The 19129-nt window shown below is 34.8% G+C and overlaps 1 protein-coding gene across 3 annotated transcripts in view; it reads right to left on the bottom strand.

Annotated features, from left to right (window-relative positions):
- LOC101788766 (uncharacterized) overlaps window positions 1–19129 on the bottom strand; it is a 67418-nt gene that overhangs the window by 40454 nt on the left and 7835 nt on the right. For all 3 annotated transcript variants that reach the window (XM_063253476.1, XM_063253478.1, XM_063253477.1), the window contains exons 3-5: window positions 18174–18458; window positions 15229–15513; window positions 12078–12362 (exon numbers count right to left, since the gene is read on the bottom strand). In XM_063253476.1, coding sequence (XP_063109546.1) covers window positions 12078–12362; window positions 15229–15513; window positions 18174–18458 — 855 coding nt within the window. The remainder of the gene's footprint in view (window positions 1–12077; window positions 12363–15228; window positions 15514–18173; window positions 18459–19129) is intronic.

The raw sequence follows: 19129 nt of genomic DNA, 5'->3' as shown, positions 1-19129 counted from the left end.
GTTGGAGAAAATTAAAAGGGCTTATGAGACACAACAGTGACACAGTAGGGTCTCAGCTGAGACAAACACTATAGACAGGAAGATCTAGTGACCTGTAATAGCCTGAATACATAGCAACAGCAGGAACTAAGGGTTGACTTATATTAAAACTCCTAGGCTAGTCAGCCCAAGAAAAATATAGGACTTACCCAATATAGGACCTTCAGGAAAAATTCAGGTGACTGGCCCTCCACTTCTTTGTGCTAATCAATAATCAGACAAACATCAACCCCATAGTAGGACCCTAAGATACGTACTACCAACAGTTGTGACTATCAGGATTGAAAAACCAAATATTAGCCCAAAACGTGAAAATGACAAAATGAAAAAGCAAAATACAATCTCAAACATCTAGTTCATCAGGAATAAGAACAGGTGACAGTGAAGTGGAGGACTTAAGTCATCTCTGAAAAGATATCTCTGAAAAGATAGCAAGTGAAATAAAGACAAAAATCCATGAGGCTATAGAGGAAATCGAATTAGAAATAATTTCTCATGTAAAGACAGAAATAACAACCTTAGTAAATGAGTTGTTCAGCATAGCTAGAGAACAAATAGATAAAAAAAAAAAAAACCACAGAAGCATGGGAAATTGATTGAATCTTTAAATGAACAATATAGAAAACAAGCAAAATCCATGAAACAAACTCAAAGAGACATCCAAGAAACAAAAAATTCTATTGAAAGCTGGAAAAACCATTTAAATGAAACTGAGGATAGAATTTCAGACCTTGAGGACAGGATTGCAGATAGCAAACAGGAAGGAGTAGAACTTTTAAAAACAATAAAACAGGAACTGGGTGGCCGGAGGTGAGTGTCTGCAAACCATCCCAAACCCCGGGAGTTTGGGATCATCGCTCTCGCCTGTCAAGGAACTTTCCAGCTTCCTGCCACACTCGACCAGATCCACAGGTCAAGGAAACTTCTCAGCTTCCTACCATGCATGGCCAGCTCCAGGGGTCTTGGGACGACCTACACCCTTAATTCTGGAAACTAGGTCGCCAGAAGTGAGTGTCCCTGCACCATCCGGAACCAGAGAGTTTAAGATCATCGCTGCCACTGGCCAAGGAACTTCTAGCTTCCTGAAACACGCGACCTGCTACACAGTTCTTGGGCCTGCTTGCTGCACCCCTCTCTAAATCTTCCAACCTAGACCCTCTCTAAATCTGGGGAAGTGGGCGGCCAGAGTCCCAGGAGCTGAGGTCATAGAAGACAATTTCCAACAGGCCCAGGGGAAGCCTTGGAACAATACTTGAAACGCGGAAATACAGGAAAATGACAAAATGAAAGACCTAAATACACTCTCAAACATCTAGCCCATCCCAAGAAATCTAAGAAGCTAGGTACATAGAAAAACATACATGCCATACACCTGAAATACCTGAAATAATAACAACTGAAATAAAGAAGCAACTCCAGGAAGCTTTAAAGGAATTCAGACTAGAAATATTCTCCCACGTAAATGAAGAAATGATAAAAAAAATGAAAGAGATGCTAAACACATCTAAAGAAGCAACAGTTTAAAAATTAGAGAAACAAAACAAAAAGGTAGAATACCTGGATGAACAATACAAAAAGATAGAATCCCTGGAAGAAACAAACAGAATACATGAAGCAGATTCAAAGAGATATACAGGAAATCAAAAAGTCCATTGAAAGTTGTCAAAACTGCCACAACAAAAGTGAAGATGGAATTTCAGATCGTGAAGACAAGATTGCAGCTAGTGAATAGGAAAGGAAAGATTTTTTTTTAAAGTAACAAGGAATCAGGAAATAATTCAACAGCTGCAAGGCAATGCAAAGAAAAACAATATAAAATTGATAGGGATAAATGAAAAAGAAGGGGACAACACAAATGATATCTAGAGGATATTTAGAGAAGAAATAGATGAAAATTTCCCAAACATAAGAATGGAAACTGACATCAGGATCAGTGAAGCATATAGAACTCCAAATAGCCATGACCAAAATAAAACTACACCCAGATATATAATAATCACTACCCCAGAAACCCAACCTAAGAGTAGAATATTAAAAGTTGTCAGAGAAAAAAAAAGACAGATCACCTATAAAGAAAAACCTATCAGAATCACAGCAGACTTCTCAGCACAAACAATAAGGTCAAGAAGAGCATGGAGTGAAGTATTTCAGATCGTAGAGGAAAATAATTTCCAACCTAGACTTATGTATCCTGAAAAACCATCTTTCAAAATGGAGAATTGAGATACTTCCATGAAAAAGAACAGCTGAAGAACTTCATTGTCACCATATCAGCCCTGCAAAGAATACTGAAAGACAGTTTAGATACACTTAGGAAAAAAAAAAAAACACTAAGCAAAGTAGACAATTAAAAAGAATGAAAAGATAAAGATGCAACAGCAGAAAGATAACAGGTCAACAATAAACAATATATAACAGTTATAGTCATTAATGTAAATGGTCTCATTGCACCAATTAAAAGAAACAGACTGGAAAAATGGATCAAGAAACAACATCCAAACTTATGTTGTTTACAAGAAACCCATCTAACCCAAAAGGATATTCACAGACTGAAAGTCAAAGGATGGAAAACAATACTTCATGCAACAGGAATCCCCCAAAAGTGCGGTAGCTATTCTCTTTGCAGACAATGTGAACTTCAAACCAAGAATGATTAAAAGAGATAAAGAAGGTCATTGCACACTGGTTAGGGGAAAACTTCAAGAGAAAGTGACAACAATCTTAAATATATATGCACCAAATTCCAGAGTACCCAGTTATACAAAGCAAGTATTAATAGAAATGCAAAATCAAAAAACAATAGCACAATTATAACAGGAGACCTTAACACACCATTGACACAAAGGGACAGATCAACCAGGCAGAAAATCAGTAGAGAAATAACAGAACTGAATCATACCTGAGAACAAATGAACTTGATAGACATACACAGAATACTCCAACCAACAACATCAGAATACACATTCTTCTCAGCAGTACATGGCAAATTCTCTAAAATAGACCATAAACTAGCCTACGTAATATATTTAAATAAATGCAAAAGAGTTGAAATTATCCCATGCATGTTATCAGATTGTATCACCATGAAACTAGAAACTAATGATCAAAAAACTGTGAAAACCCCACAAAAACATGCAAATCAAAATAAAATACTCTTGAGTAATCAGTGGGTCACAGCGGAAATTAAAGAAGAAATTAAACAATACCTACAAGCAAGCAAAAATATAAATACAAATTATCAGAATCTGTGTGATGCAATGGAAGTGGTCCTCAGAGGAAAATTTATCGCACTGAGTTCCCACATCAGGAAAACAGAATGAATACAAATAAATAACTTGATGTTATAACTCAAACATCTAGAAAAAGAAGATTAAGTCAAGCCCAAAACCAAAAGAAGGAAGGAAATTATGAAAATCAGAGCAGAAATTAATGCAATAGAGACTAAGAAAACAATCCAAAAAGAGTTGGATTTTTCAAAGAATAAATAAAATTGATAAGCCCCTAGCCAGCCTTACTAAAAAAGGTAAAAAAAAAAAAGCTCAAATTCATGCAATTAGGAATGAAAAAGGTGAAACCACTACAGATTCTGTAGAAATACAGATGATCATCAACACTTATTTTAAAAACCTCTAATCTAGAATTCATGAACAGGACTCAAAATACTTCCCAGAGTCAATAATTGGAATCACCCCTTATTAAAAATTTTCTGTATGTCAAAAGAAATCTCCAGCATAGTGAAAAGAAAACCCACAAACTGGGAAAAAATCTTAGTGAACTACTCCTCAGAAAAGGACTTCTGTCTAAAACATATAAAGAATTAAAAAAAAATCAGACCCCCAAAATTCAAAGACCCAATCCAAAAAGGGCATCTGAGATGAATACACAATTCTCAGCTGAAGAAATACTAAAGAAAAATAAATACATGAAGAAATGTTCATCATCATTAGTCATTAGAGAAATGCAAATTAAAACCACACTGAGATTTTATCTCACTCCTGAAAGAATGGCCAGGGTCAAGAAAACCACCAGCAACAAATGCTGGAGAGGCTGTGGGTAAAAAGGAACTCTCTCACACTGTTAGTGGGAGTGTAGACTGGTGCAACCATTGTGGAGGTCAGTCTGGAGATTTCTCAGAAAGCTGGGATTGGAAGACCCATTTGACTCAGCTATTCCACTTCTAGGCATATTCCCAGAAGACCTGAAAGCATCATACCACAGTGATATATGTGCACCCATGTTTATAGAAGCACAATTTGTAATAGCCAGATCTTGAAACCTAAGTGTCCATCAACTGAGGAGTGGATAAAAACGTTGTGGTATTTTTGTACAATGGAGTACTACTCTGCTATAAAGAATGATCACATTGAGATATTTATAAATAAATGGACACAGCTTGAGACCATACTCATAAGTGAAATACATCAAACTCACAAGTATAAATACTGAAGAGTTTCCCTAGTGCAAGAAATGGTAAGAATACATAAAAGTATGTGGTAATCATGATTCCCCATTATATGGCTTTGAAGCCTTATAATGTTTCCATTCATTAGTTGAAATGTTTTTTTTTTTTCTGGGTTGTTTGGTTTTATTGTCTGTGAGGGTATCAACAGCTATTTTGAAGAAAATAAGACATTATAATAACTAGTGCTGATTTAATGTCATCTTGTGTTGAAGTCCTACCAAGTTTTGTTCTTCTGTTTCCATTAGTTTTATCATGTTGTGTCTTATTGGATTTTATTATATGTGATAGTATAAACAAAGTTTATTATGGACAAGGAGGTAATATAGTAACCATTGTTCATTTTGTGTTAGTTGGTTCTAAATACCTTGTTAATACTTTCATTCTCTTGAATTATGTTATACTGTTTTGTTATGTATGATACTGTAGTGTATGAAGGTATATTCAAATATTTCAAGGAAACAGACTCTATGATACCTACTGTTATGTTGGGTTGTCTTGTGGTAAAACACTATGCTGCTTGAATTGTTCTGTTCTGACCTGTTTTGTTATGTCCTCTTTTATCTTAATCTGTCTTTAAAATAAAAAAAAAATACAACAGCATGAAATGACGATCCAGTAGCTTCAAGATGATGCCAAGAGAAACAATGTAACACTAATAGGCATCCATGAAGATGCAGCAGTCAGCGTGAATGAGATTGGTAAACTGTTCACAGAAGTAATAGCAGAAAATTTTCCTAACATGGGGAAAAGATGATCTACAATAAGTGAGTCATATACAATGGCAAACAGTTACAACCAATATAAATCCACACCCAGACATACAATAATATGATCTCAGACCTACAGAATATGAAAAACTATTAGAGAAAAGACACAATTCACCTATCAAAGAAAACCCATTAGAATCATGACAGACTTTTAGCATAAAATTTCAGGTTAAGATGAGCTTGGAGTGAGGTATTTCAAGCCCTGAAAGGAAACAACTTTCAACCCAGACTGATGTATCCAGAAAAATTGTCTTTCAAATTTAGTGGAGAAACAAGATACTACCATGACAAAGAAAAACTGAAGATATTCATGCCCACCAAAGCAACCCTAGAAAGAGGACTGAAAGGCATACTAGATAGAGATAAAAATGACCAAAATCTCCAAAACAACAATAGAAAGAAACCATCAGGCAGGGCAAGAAATTAAACAAAAGAGAACAGCAGAAAACAAACAACAGGAACTTAACATGACCAAATTGAGACAGTACATATCAGTTATATCTGTAAATGTAAATGGCCTCCAGTCACGCATCAAATGAAACAGGTTGACAGAATGGATCAAGAAACTGGATCCCAGAATATACTGTACACACAAAACACATTTGACTCCAAGAGAAACCCATGGGTTAAAAGTCAATGGGTGGAAAACAATATTCCATGCAACAGGCATCCAGAAAAAAGCTGGGGTAGTTATTCTGTTTGCAGACAAACTGAACTTCATACCTAAAATGATTAAAAGTGATTAAGAAGGCCACTACATACTTGTTAGTGGCAAACTTCAAGAGGAAGAACTAATAATAAAAATATACATGCAATAAATACAGGGGAACCCAACTAAGTAAGACAAAAACTAATGGACATGAAAAACCAAATACATAAGAACACAATATCTAATGAGATAAACAATTCTTTTTAAGGAAACAAGAGACATCATTGATAACCATTGTTGATAACCTTGTACTCTGTTTTACATCATGTGCTATGTCTATCCTTGGTTTTGACTGACAGCTTTGTTTTGCCATATTTGACTTTATTCTTCCCCCCCCAAAAAATTAATAAGAACTAAGGAGTAATAAAATCCAAAATGTGTAAATTTTGTTGTAAAAAAGAGAGGGGAAAAAAAAAAGAGCTCTAACGGATATAACAGCAAGTGTGTTTAGGGGTGTTAAATAGCTGACTATATTAATGTTTTTGGATCATTGAACACAGCTGTTTGCAGTCTCACTGTTTGAATGCCCACTTTGTATTCTTTGATACTGTGATTTGAGCAACTATTTCTAAGATGATAATATGTAATCTATTAACAGGTGATTTCTTACTGTTTTTTTTTTTTTTTGTAGTTCTGTATTACTTGTACCCTTACACCGCTTTGTTTTGTTTTGTGTTTTTCTCTTTTTCCTTTTAAATAAAATTTAAAAAAAACAGTGGACTTTAACTTGCCACTGTCACAGAGAGATAGATCAACTAGAAAAAAGTCAACAGAGACCTGAATCATACCTGTGAGCCAATGGACTTAGTGGATGTTTATGGACTGTTCCACCAAACCACATCAGAATGTACATTGTTCTCAGCTGCATATGAGACATTCTCCAAAATAGACCATATACTAACCCATAAAATATTCTTAAGTAAATGCAAAGGTATTGAAAATAACCCATGCATAATATCTGACCACAGCACACTGAAATTGGACATCAATGGTAAAAAATTTGCAAAACTTACATTAATACAAGGAAATTACATAACAATCTTCTGAACAACCAGTGGGTTACAGGTGAAATTAAAGAAAAAAAGATACCTACAAGTCAATGAAAATCAGACACAACATACCATAACCTGTGGGATGCAGTGAAAGCAGTCCTAAATGGAAAGTATGCAGCAATGAACTGTCACATTGAGAAAATGGGAAGAACACACACAACTTAATGCCACATTTCAAGTTTCTAGAACAGGAAGAGCAAGTCAAACCCAAAGGTCATAGAAGAGAGGAAATTGTAAATATCAGAGAAGAAATTAATGCAACTGAAACTAAAAAATATTACAAAGAATTAATGAATCAAAGAGCTGGTTTCTTTTTGAGAGAATAAAAAAAACTGATAAACTTCTAGTCAACCTTAACAAGAAAAAGAAAGAAAAAACTCATATTCATGCAATAAGAAATGAAAAGAGGAAAATTACTACAGAACCCAATGGAAATTCAAAAGATCATGAACATCTACTTTGAAAATCTCTACTCATATAGGGTGGATAACACAGAGGAAATGGACAGATTTCTAGAAACATATGAACTATAAAAGCTCGATTAAGAAGATATAATTCAATATCAGCTACCCAAATTGAAAATGTGATTAAAAATTAGCGAAAAAGAAAAGCCCATGGCCTGATGGATTCACAACTGTATTCTGTAAGAAATTTACAGAAGATTTGACACCAATCCTCCATAACTCATTCCTGGAGGCAAGCATCATGCTGATACCAAAACCAGAGAAAGACCCAATTAAAAAGGAGAACTAGAGGCCAATTCACTCATGAACATCGATGCAAAGTTTCTCAATAAAATGTTAGCAAATAGAATGCAGCAAATTATCAAGAAGATTATACTTCATGACAAAGTGGGAATTATTCTTGGAAAGCATGGATGGTTTAATATACACAAATCAATAAACGTAATATACCACATAAATAGGGCCAAAAATGAAAACCAAATGATCATCACAATAGATGCAGAAAAATCTTTTGATAAAGTCCAATATCTGCTCATGATAAAAACCTTACAGAACCTTGGAATAGATGGCATCTACCTCAGTCTAATAAAGGATATGTATTATTACATACCAACAGCCAACATTATACTGAATTGACAAAAACTGAAACCATTCACTCTAAAATCAGGAACAAGACAAGGATGTCCACTATCAGCACACTGCTATTCAATATTGTTGTGGAAATATTAGCCAGAGCAATTAGACAAGAGAAAAAAAAAGGAATAAAGATAGGAAAAGAAGAAGTTAAATTATCATTATGTGCAGATGACATAATACTTTACAGAGAAGACTCAAAAAACTCGATGGAAAGAATACTGGAGGTAATAAACAAAATCATCAGCATAGCCAGATACATAGTGAACACTCAGAAATCAATAGTATTCCTGTACACAAATAAAAATCCCTGAGAGAAATTATAGAAACACCACCTTTCACAATAGCACCTAAAAATGAAATACGTAGGAATCAAACTAACCAAAAAAGTAAAAGACATATGTGCTGAAAATTATACTACTGTTAAAAAGGAGATTGAAGAGGATGTTAGAAAATGGAAGGGTATTCCTTGCTCTTGGGCAGGAAGAATTAATATTGTGAAAATGGCCATACTCCCAAAACTGTTCAATGTAATCCCAATTAAAATACCATTCAATGCAATCCCAATTAAAATACCATCCACATACCTTACAGATTTAGAGAAAATATTCCTAAAATTCATTTGGAAATGGAATACATCTAAAATAGCAAAGGTAATTCTGGGCAATAAAGGCAAGAAAGGAGGCATCTCAATTCCTGACTTGAAACTATACTATAAAGCCACAATGATAAAATCAGCATGATACTGGCAAAGAAATAGACCTGAGGATCAACTGAACAGATTAGAAGGTGCAAACATAACTACAAAGACATTCAGCCACCTTATATTTGAGAAAGTTGCTAAACATGTTCACTTGAAGAAGGATAGTCGCTTTAATAAATGGTGTTGGAAAAACTGGCTTTCCTCATGCCCAATACTTAAACTAGACTGATATCTATCACCATGCACTAAACTAAGGTCAAAATGGATCAGGGAACTAAATATTAAAACAGAAACACTAAATCTACTGAAAGATAAGATAGGTAGAAATCTTGGAGACATAGGAGTAGGCAGAAAATTTATGAACAATTATAAGCTACATGGGAAATGCTTCAAAGAATCAACATCTGGGATCTCATATTACTAAAAAGTTTTTGCACATCAAGAGAAGTCACGAACAAAGTGAAAAGGAAACTCACAGAATGGGAAAGAATTTTAGCCCAAAATCCCTCAGACAAAGGACTTATATCTAGAACAGATAAAGAATTAAAACATCAAGCCTCCCAAATTCAAAGACCCATTCCAAAAATGGGCATCTGAGATGAATATGCATTTCTCAGATGAAGATACACAAATGGCAAATAAATACATGAGGAAATGTTCACCATCACTGGTCATTCGAGAAATACAAATTAAAGCAACACTGAGATTTCATCTCACACCAGAAAGAATGGCTGCCATGAAGAAATCAATGGATAACAAATGTTGGTGAGGCTGTGGGGAGAAAGGAACACTGCTCCACTGTTGGTAGGAGTGTAGAGTGGTGCAATCACTGTGGAAATCAGTATGGTGATTCCTCAATAAACTAGAATTGGAAGTTCCATTCAATCCAGCTATTCCCCTCCTGCATATTTTTCCAGAAAAATTGAAAAAGTCGTGTCAAAGTGATATATGTGTACCCGTGTTCATGGTAGCACAATTTATAATAGCTAAATCTTGGAAACAACAAAAATGCCCATCACCACAGACTGGATGAAAAAGATATGGCATTTTTATACAATGGAATATTACTCAGCATAAACTTGGATGATCTTGAGACCTTTATTGGTAAATGGAGGCAACTTGAGACTCTCCTCATTAGTGAAATAAACAAGACTCATATTAGTAAATATTACATTGTCTCTCTAGAGTAAAAAAATAAAAACTAAAAGAATAACAATATCCAAAATGTATAATAGATATTTTAAAAATGAAAAGGAAGGAAAGTGCTCTAAAGTATGTAACTATATGTATAAGTGTGTAAGATAGATGATCATATGGCTAAATTTTTACTGGATCATTGAACAGAATGGTTTATACTATCAATGTTTGTATGTTTATCCATTTTTTGTGCTTTGATTTTGTAACTTGAACAACCATTTCTAAGATGACAATATGTAACTATCAATTAGTTATTTCTTAGTGTTAATTTTTTTTGAATTCTGTACTACCCTACCTTTTTCTATTTTGTTTTTCTTTCTTTAAATAAATAAAAAGAAATATTTACTATATGTACAAAGAAAGAATCACGTGTTCACGTATCTTTTGTGTAGTTGAAATGTTGGAGTCCCTGAGACTGTAAATTGCCTCCTTGTTAAGGGAACAAGGAAATTCTGAGATGGAAAACTCTCATTGCATGAGGTTTAAATACATAGGAAGACAAATTTCAGGATACTGAGATTGGAGAGTATTATAGGCAAATGAGTGCTCCTTACGCACTATCAAATAAAGTCTATCACCTCCAGATATTCATTAATTATAAGAAACTCCATCTCAGCAGGAAATACATGGTTACAAAGGGAGTAATTTTCATGTAATCCTGGTACAATATTCTATAGGGATGGCAAAATCCAAATGTTTTAAAAGTAGAAATTTTTCATTTTGGTTCTGACAACACAATGCAATTGTGAATTACAGTCAGATGTGAAGTTACACAAGGCTATGTATAATCTCTGTTTAGTTCACTAAAAAGACACAATTCTATGTTGATGTTGAAGAGTTATGGATTTTGATAGAGGCCTAGGGATAAAGATAGCAATGGTATTTCTTGTAGCACTAATGTTAAAACACAAGTGAAGTAACTTCTGCAAAATCCATATCTGACTTTCAAAAATGCCTAGTCCTCCATGTGTAGAAGAGGTGCTCTCAATTTCTCTTCTGTGAAACCAAATTTTGGATAAAATTTGAGAACTCAGCAAATGCTATTTCAACAGAAAAGCATCAAAATCTATTGTCAGACCCTAAAGGGCTTCTAACTTCTTCTTGGGAAAGACACACACACACACACACACACACACACACAATAATTGGAAGGAATAGTCAACAAGAAAATAAAAAGCAAAGCTGAGAATCCCATAGGGAAAAAATGCAGTGAAATAAACATACTCTGTTGTGGTGTTTTGTCTAAAAAACAGGGTCTAATGAAACAGAGAAAAAAAAACAGACTCTAATGAAACAGAGAAAAAACCAAAAACCCAAATCAGGAAATATCAATATGGTGGAGGATGGAAGGACACAGACTAGGAAGCTTTTACAATATATTTGTCCTAAAGCATAAAATAAAGGCTGAATTAGAAACAATGCTCTCATGGAGGAGAATGAAGAAGCATAACTGCAAGGGAAGACAGAAAAATGATGTCCAAGCATGCAATTATACCAGGTGTCTGAACATTCTAGGCAAGTAGATGACAAATGATTAAATTCAATTTCAGAATCTATCCACATGTTGTTATGTAACCTTTACCTAATTGTGGAATAAATTAAAAAGAGATTAATGTGCCAAATCTAAGAGAAAGCAAGTTACCTCTATAAAGGCAGCTCTTAAGATTTGAAAAGTTTGAAGATAGAGGAAATGTGATTTACCCTAAAAGACATGTGACATTAACTGATATAAATACTTATACTGCAGTAATTATAAGATGCTTCATGTTGTCAAATATTACTTTGCTAATTTTTAGTATTTCCAATGCATCAGAATATTAAAAGCTTGTTGAGAATTTATTCTGCATTATTTTATAATTTTGGCAGATTTTCCAATATCTTTTGGCTCAAATTTACTAGAATATTTTATAGGAGAACTGTTCTCTAGGTTCTCCAATTGATGGCCCCATAGCTACTACCACTGCTGTAAATACTGTGGAAAATGCTGGAGAAATGATGACAGTGTCCAAGATGGGGTTCGAGATAAGATTGGGGATAGGTCACCCTGTTACCTTTTGGCTTCTCTTTTCTGAGAAGTTCGGCAGTGTTTTGTAGAGGTGGTATCAGTTCAAAGATTGCTATCAGTGTTCCCAGGCCTGCATCCATTTTGAACTTTTCTGCCATCAGGTCAGCAAATTTAATTTTGTCACATTCTTCATACTCACTTCGCTGTAGTATTAACTCTTCTGCCAGTAAGGACTTTATCATTCTAAAATGATAGTCACTGAGAGGATATAAGCCGTGCAGAAAAACGATTTCCTTGCATGTGTTTTCCTTCAATGAAAAGACAGTTAAATCTAAAAAAGAAAATTGGCAAATAAGTTTTCATTAGACATATATATAGCCAATTTGACAAATGATGTGTGTCTTTTCATTTGGTTCCTGACAGAGTGAGATCCACACTGTTATGATATAATTGTGTGTACAAAAAGGAGAATATAATTACCAGATGTTTCACTGTAAAAGAGACATGGAAGAGCTCAATGAAGAATTTGTAAGAGGTTCCTACTTATTGACAGTAACAAGTATCAGGGATGGATGGGGGAGAAGAAAGTCTGGAAATTGGCAGTTCTTATGATGCTTGGAGCACTGGCTATATAGGGTCCATGTCCCTGTCTCCAGTTTCTATTCTGTAGAGAATGGAACGTTTTCTTGGTGTGTATGTATTATAACTATCTCTTCCCTTAAGCAACCCTCCGGAGCATTTGACTGTTCATTAATTAAGTGCCATTAGCTTAGCATCTAATGTAGCACTCAATGATGTCCTCTATATCCTTCTCAATGTCTTCATTGCATGTCCACATGTTTTCCAGAAAAGGAATAAAGCATTTTTTGGTTGGAACTGCTTTAACTGTTACTTGATATTTTTCTTTAGTCATTTTTATTTAAATAGAAACATTTTTCTGTTATTAGCCAAGGTTTAACCTTCCCGAATTTCTTAAACCATTCTCAAAAAAAAAAAAAAAAGAAAAACAAGACCTACAAGAACAAAAAAGACTCTCCTTTCTACATAAAATATTGAAGCACACAACAAAAAACAAACAAACAAACAAACAAAAAAAAAACAGCCTCTAGGGGCTGGGGATTTAGCTCAGCAGCATAAGCACCTGCCTTGCAAGCAGGAAGTTCTGAGTTTAATCCCTGGTTAAAAAAATATTGAAGCACATCTCTTCTCATTATTTGTATTTTTTACTTGTTAATTTTTGTTCCACCAGTATGGACATTATCTTTCTAAAATAATATTGATTAGAAATGAAAATATACTTTTGTTTGTTGTATTGTCTGTCATTGGTAATTGACTTTTCTTTTCCTGGAAAACCATTCCTACATTTCTTGCTCTTATGAGCACCATGCAACTGTTAGGAGTTAGTTCTGGTTTTGACTTTGGTAAGATTTCGGACTCCCCAAACGGTCTGAGTGTCTTGCCTCTGAAGCAATTTAGCGCTTGTGTGGTTTCTTCAGGGCACTTGGAGGAAATTTCCTATTATTGAATAAATGTACAAATCCTGTTAGTTTAAGTTTCATGTTTCTGTGTATCTTTTGAGTGGCTCAAAATTTGACTCACTGAGACTGTGAATTGCCTCCTTGTTACAGGAACAAGGAGAGATTGAAACCTCCTACTGCCTGAATTATAAATTCATAGGAAGAAAAACTGCACAGTAGTGAGATTGAAGCTTATTTTAGGCAAACACATTCTGTATAAACACCCCCAAATTCTAATACCTCCACATATTCAAGACTCATAGTGAACCTGATTCTAGCAGGAAACAGATTGCTACAAGAGGAGTAATTTTTACACAACACTAGTTCGACATCCCATATGAATGGTAAAGCCACAATGTTTTAAAAATACAAATTTTTCATTGGTGGCTTTGAACACACAATGCAGTTGTGAAATAGTCAGCTGTGAAATCACATAATGCTATATATGATATCTGTTTAGTTAACTATAATGAGATGATTCTATGTGGATGTTGAAGTATTGTGGATATTGATAAAGGCCTTGGGATAAAGAGAGCAATGGCATTTCTCATAAAACAATTTTTAGAACACAGGAGTGAAAAAAACTTTTTGTAAAACTTAGATTCTGAATTTCAGAATATGTCTAGTGCACCATGTGCAGAGGAAGTGTCCTCAACTTGTCTCTGTGATTCCAAACTTTGGATCCAAAATTTAGAACTATATGCACATGTTATTTCAATAAAAAAGCATCTAAATCTATTCTTGGATTGAAAAGGGCTCCTTAGTTGGAAAACAGAAACATACACAACCATAAACAATAATTGGAAGTAATAGTCAACAAGAATATGAAAAGCAAAGTGGAGAATCCTGTGGAGAAAAATGCAATGAAATAAATGCATTTCGTTGTGGTGCTTTGTCAGAAAAACAGGCTCTGATGAAATAGGGAAAAAAAGAAAAATCAAAATCAGGAAATATTGGTATGGTGGAGGGTGGAAGGAGACAGACTAGGAAGATTCCCCAACGTATTTGTCTTAAAGCAAAAGATAGAGGCAGAATTAGAAGCAACGCTCACATGGAGGAGAATGCAGAAGTGTCACAACTGCAAGAGAAGGCAGCAAAATGAAACCCAAGCATGCAATTACACCATACACCTAAACATTCTAGCCAAGTAGATGACACATGATTAAATTCAATTTCAAACATCTACTCATTATATTGTGAAGTAAACATTATTTAATTCGAGAATAAATGAAAAAGAGATTAATGTGCCAAATCTGGCTAAGGGAATGCTACTTACCTCTATAAAGGCAGTTTTTAGATGAAAAATTTGAAGATAGGGGAAATGATATTTATCCTAAAAGAACTGTGATATTAATTGATCCAAATACTTAAACTGCATTCATTATAAAATACTTCGTGTTGTCAAAAATTATTTTGATTTTTAAAAAATTTTTTCAATGCATCTGAATATTAGAAATTTGTAGAGAATTCAGTCTTTTATTTCATTACTTTGTGGCAACCCCAAAACCTCCTTCCTCAAATTTATTAGAACATGTTATAGGACAGTAGTTCTCTAGGTTTTCAACGTGTTGGCACCTGAGCTACTAGTACTGCTGTAGATACTGAACACTATGCTGGGGAAGTGATGACTCTGACATAGATAGGGATTGAGAAAATTTTTCAGAGAGTGCGTCCTATTACCTTTTGGCGTTTCTTTTCTGAGAAGATCAGCAGTGTTTTCTAAAGTTGGTATCATTTCAAAGAGTGCTATCAGTGTTCCGAGGCCCGCATCCATTTTGAAATTTTCTGCCATCAGGTCGGCAAATTTAATTTTGTCACATTCTTCATACTCGCTTTGCTTTAGTTTTAACTCTTCTGCCAGTAAGGACTTTATCATTCTAAAGTGATAGTCACTGAGAGGATATAAGCCGTGCAGAAAAACAATTTCCTTGCAGGTATTTTCACTCCATGGAAAGACAGTTAAATCTACAAAAGAAATTGGCAAATGGTTTTTCATTTTATGTGTGTAGACACAACTTGACAAATGAAGTATGCCTCTTCCTTTAATTCCTGACAAAGTGTGGTCCACACTGTAATGATACATTCATGTGTGCACCAAGGGGGACACAATTACTGGATGCTTCACTATAGAAAGGAACTCAGAAGAGCCCTGTGAAGAATTCCAAAGGATTCCTGCCTATTGACAGTGACATGCGAGAGGGATGGATGTGGGAGGAGAAAATGTGGAGATAGGCATATTTTATGGTGCTTAGAGGTCTGGTTGTGCAGTGTACAAGTTGCTGCTTCCATATTCTATTCTGTAGAGAATGGAACTTTTCTTTGGTATATGTCTATTGCAACTACCTCTTTCCTCAAGTAGCCCTCCGAACAATTTGACTGTTCATTAATTAAGTTCCGTTAGCTTAGTGTCTAATGTAGTATTCAACGATGTCCCCTGCATCCATCTCAGTGTCACCTATGTGATACAGAGTGGAATTAAAACATTGATTGGTAGGCACTACTTTTACTAGTATTGAATATTGTCTTTAGTCATTTTTAAGAAATACTACCACTTCTCTGTCACTTGACGGAATTTCTTTAGCCATACTGAGATTTCTGAAAAGACTGAAACAGACAACTTCAATCGCAAAAAAGACTCTTTTATACATAAAACACTGACATGTGTCCATTTTTACTTTTTGCTTGTGAATTTTTGGTCCAGTAAGGATATTATCATTTTTAACTGATGTTTTTTAGAAAAATACAATATCCCTTTGTCTTATTTTATTTCACTGACAATTGACTTTTCTTTTCCTGTAAAACATTCCTACATTTCTTGCGACTCTTAAGACTCAGTTCTGATTTTATCTTCTTTACGATGTCACACTCCCCAAATGGACTGCCTTGTCTCTGAAAGTATTTAGCACCTATGCATTTTCTTTAGATGCTTGAAAGAGATTTTCTTTTTTTTTTGGATAAATGTACAAATCATTTTAATTTCAGAATCATGTTTCTCTATAACTTTTGAATGTTTGAAGTGTTTGAGTCGCTGAGACTGTGAATTGCCTCCTTGTTAAGGAAATAGGGAAATCCTGAGACAGGAATGTCCCCTTGCATGGAGGGAGAAATCCATAGGAAGAGAAACTGTAGGTAAGTGAGATTGAAGAGCATTTTAGGCAAATAAACGCTCTATGAGCACCCTCAAATAAGGAGTCTATCACCTCCAGATATTCAAGACTCATTTTAAACTTGATGCTTAGCAAGAAACAGATGGCTCCAAGAGGAGCAATTTTTATAGAATACTGGTCCAACATCTCATATAGATGGCTAACTAAAAAAATTTAAAGTTACATATTTTTCATTGGTGGCTTTGACAACACAATGCAGTTGTGAAACACAGATGTGAAATGACACAAGGCCATGCATACTTAATGTCTATTTAGTTCACTAAAATGAGAAAATTCCACTTGAATTTTGAAGTATTATGGATTTCTATTGAGGCCTAGCGATAAAGACAGCAATGGCATTTCTCTTAGTACAATTTTTAGAAGACACAGGTGAAGTATACTTCTACAAAATTCATATTCTGAATTTCAGAATACATCTAGACCTCTCCATATAGAAAAGTGGTCTCCACTGGTCTGGTGCGAAACCAAATGGATCCACCATTTCAAACTATATAAAATGACATTTCTACAGAAAAGTACCAAAATCTATTCTCATATCCTAAAGGTCTCATTATTTTTCAGTGAGAAAGGCAAACACACAGACATGCTGTTTGGAAGTAATAGTCTACAAGAATATGAATAGCAAAGTGAAGAACCCCACAGGGCAAAAATCAGGGAAATAAAAACATTTTATTGCTGTGCTTTGTCTGAAAAAAGGTTCTGGTGAAAGAAAGACTAAAGAAAAACAGGGAATATTAGTATGGTGGAGGGCGGAAGGGCACAGATTAGGAAGCTTTCCCCGTGAATCTGTCCTAAAGCATAAGATAGAAGTAGAATTAGAAACAATGCTGACATGGAGGAGAATGCAGAAGAGTCATAACTGCAAGGGAACATGTCAAAATCATGTCCAAGCATGCAATTTTACCACGCACCTAAATGTTCTAGCTAAGTAGATGACAAATGATTAAATTAGATTTCAAAGATCTACCCACTTGTTTTTAACTAAACTTTTTAAAATGCTAAGTAAATGAAAAAGAAATTACTATGCCAAATCTGACCAAGGGAAAGCCAGTTATCTCTATAAATGCAGGTTTAAGATGAAAAGTTTGAAGATAGAAGAAATGACAATTACATTAAAAACAGGAGATATTAGTTGATCTAAAAAGGTAAGCTGAATTCATTATAAAATAATTCATGTCAAATTTTATTTTGCCATTTTCAGGTTTTCCAATGCATCGGAATGTTAGAATTTTGTTGAGAATTCATGCCGCTTTCTTTCACCATTTTGGTGGATTATCCAAAAAGCTCCTTCCTCCCAATTTATTAGAACTTGTTATAGGACAGATGTTCTCTAGGTTTTCATGTTGTTGGCCCCATATCTACCACCACTGCTATAGATTTTGAGCAGCATACTGGGGATGCGATGACCATGACCAAGGTAGGTTTGGAGACAAGGTTTGGGAGAGGGCATCCAATTACCTTTTGGCATCTTTTTTCTGAGAAATTTTGCAGTGTTTTCCAGAGGTGGTATCATCTTGAAGAGTGCTATCAGTGTTCCCAGGCCCGCATCCTTTTCGAACTTTTCTGCCATCAGGTCAGCAAATTTAATTTTGTCGCATTCTTCATACTCGCTTCCCTTCAGGTATAAGTGCTGAGCCATTAAGGACTTTATCATTTGAAAATGATAATTACTTAGTGAGTGTAAGCCATGCAGTAAGACGATTTCCTTGCATGTATTTTCCCTCTTTGGAAAGACAGTTACACCTAAAAAAGAAAATTGGCATACGTGTTTTCATTACACATGCATAGAGATAACTTGAAAAATGAGCTATGCCTTTTCATTGATTCATAGAGTGAGATTCACACTACTATAATACATATGCATGTGTCACAAGGATGGAAATCATTACCAGATGTTTCACTATAGAAAATGTATGCTGAAAATCTCCGTGAACCTCCCTATTGATGGTGAAATGTGATAGGGATGGATATATGAGAAGAAAGTGTAAAGATAGGCAGATCTTATATGTTCTGAGGACTGGCTATACAGTGTCCAAGTCCCTGGCTCTGGATTTGGTTCTGTATAGATTGGAGTTAATAGACTTGGTATATGTCTTTTGCAACTACCTCTTCCCCCAAGCATACCCCTCAACCATTTGACTGTTCTTTAACTAAGTCCCATTAGCATTGTATCTACTGTTGTATTCCATATCATCCTCTGTACTCCTCTAAGGGTCACCTATCAATGCCCTCATGTGGTCCAGAGTGGAATCAAACATGGATTGGTTGGAACTGCTTTAAGTGTTACTGCATATTTTCCTTTAATTACATTTTTAAAAAACTAGAACCAGTTTTCTTTCAATTACCTATGGTTTAGCCTTGCTGAAATTCTTCCACAATATTACCATTTCTCATAAACAACAACAACAAAGACT

Source organism: Cavia porcellus, unplaced genomic scaffold, assembly GCF_034190915.1.
Source record: "Cavia porcellus strain 051 isolate PalLab524CR breed Dunkin Hartley unplaced genomic scaffold, mCavPor4.1 scaffold_7, whole genome shotgun sequence".
NCBI lineage: Eukaryota > Metazoa > Chordata > Mammalia > Rodentia > Caviidae > Cavia > Cavia porcellus.
Note: the sequence above shows the minus strand (reverse complement) of the source record. Positions and strands in the feature narration are given on the sequence as shown.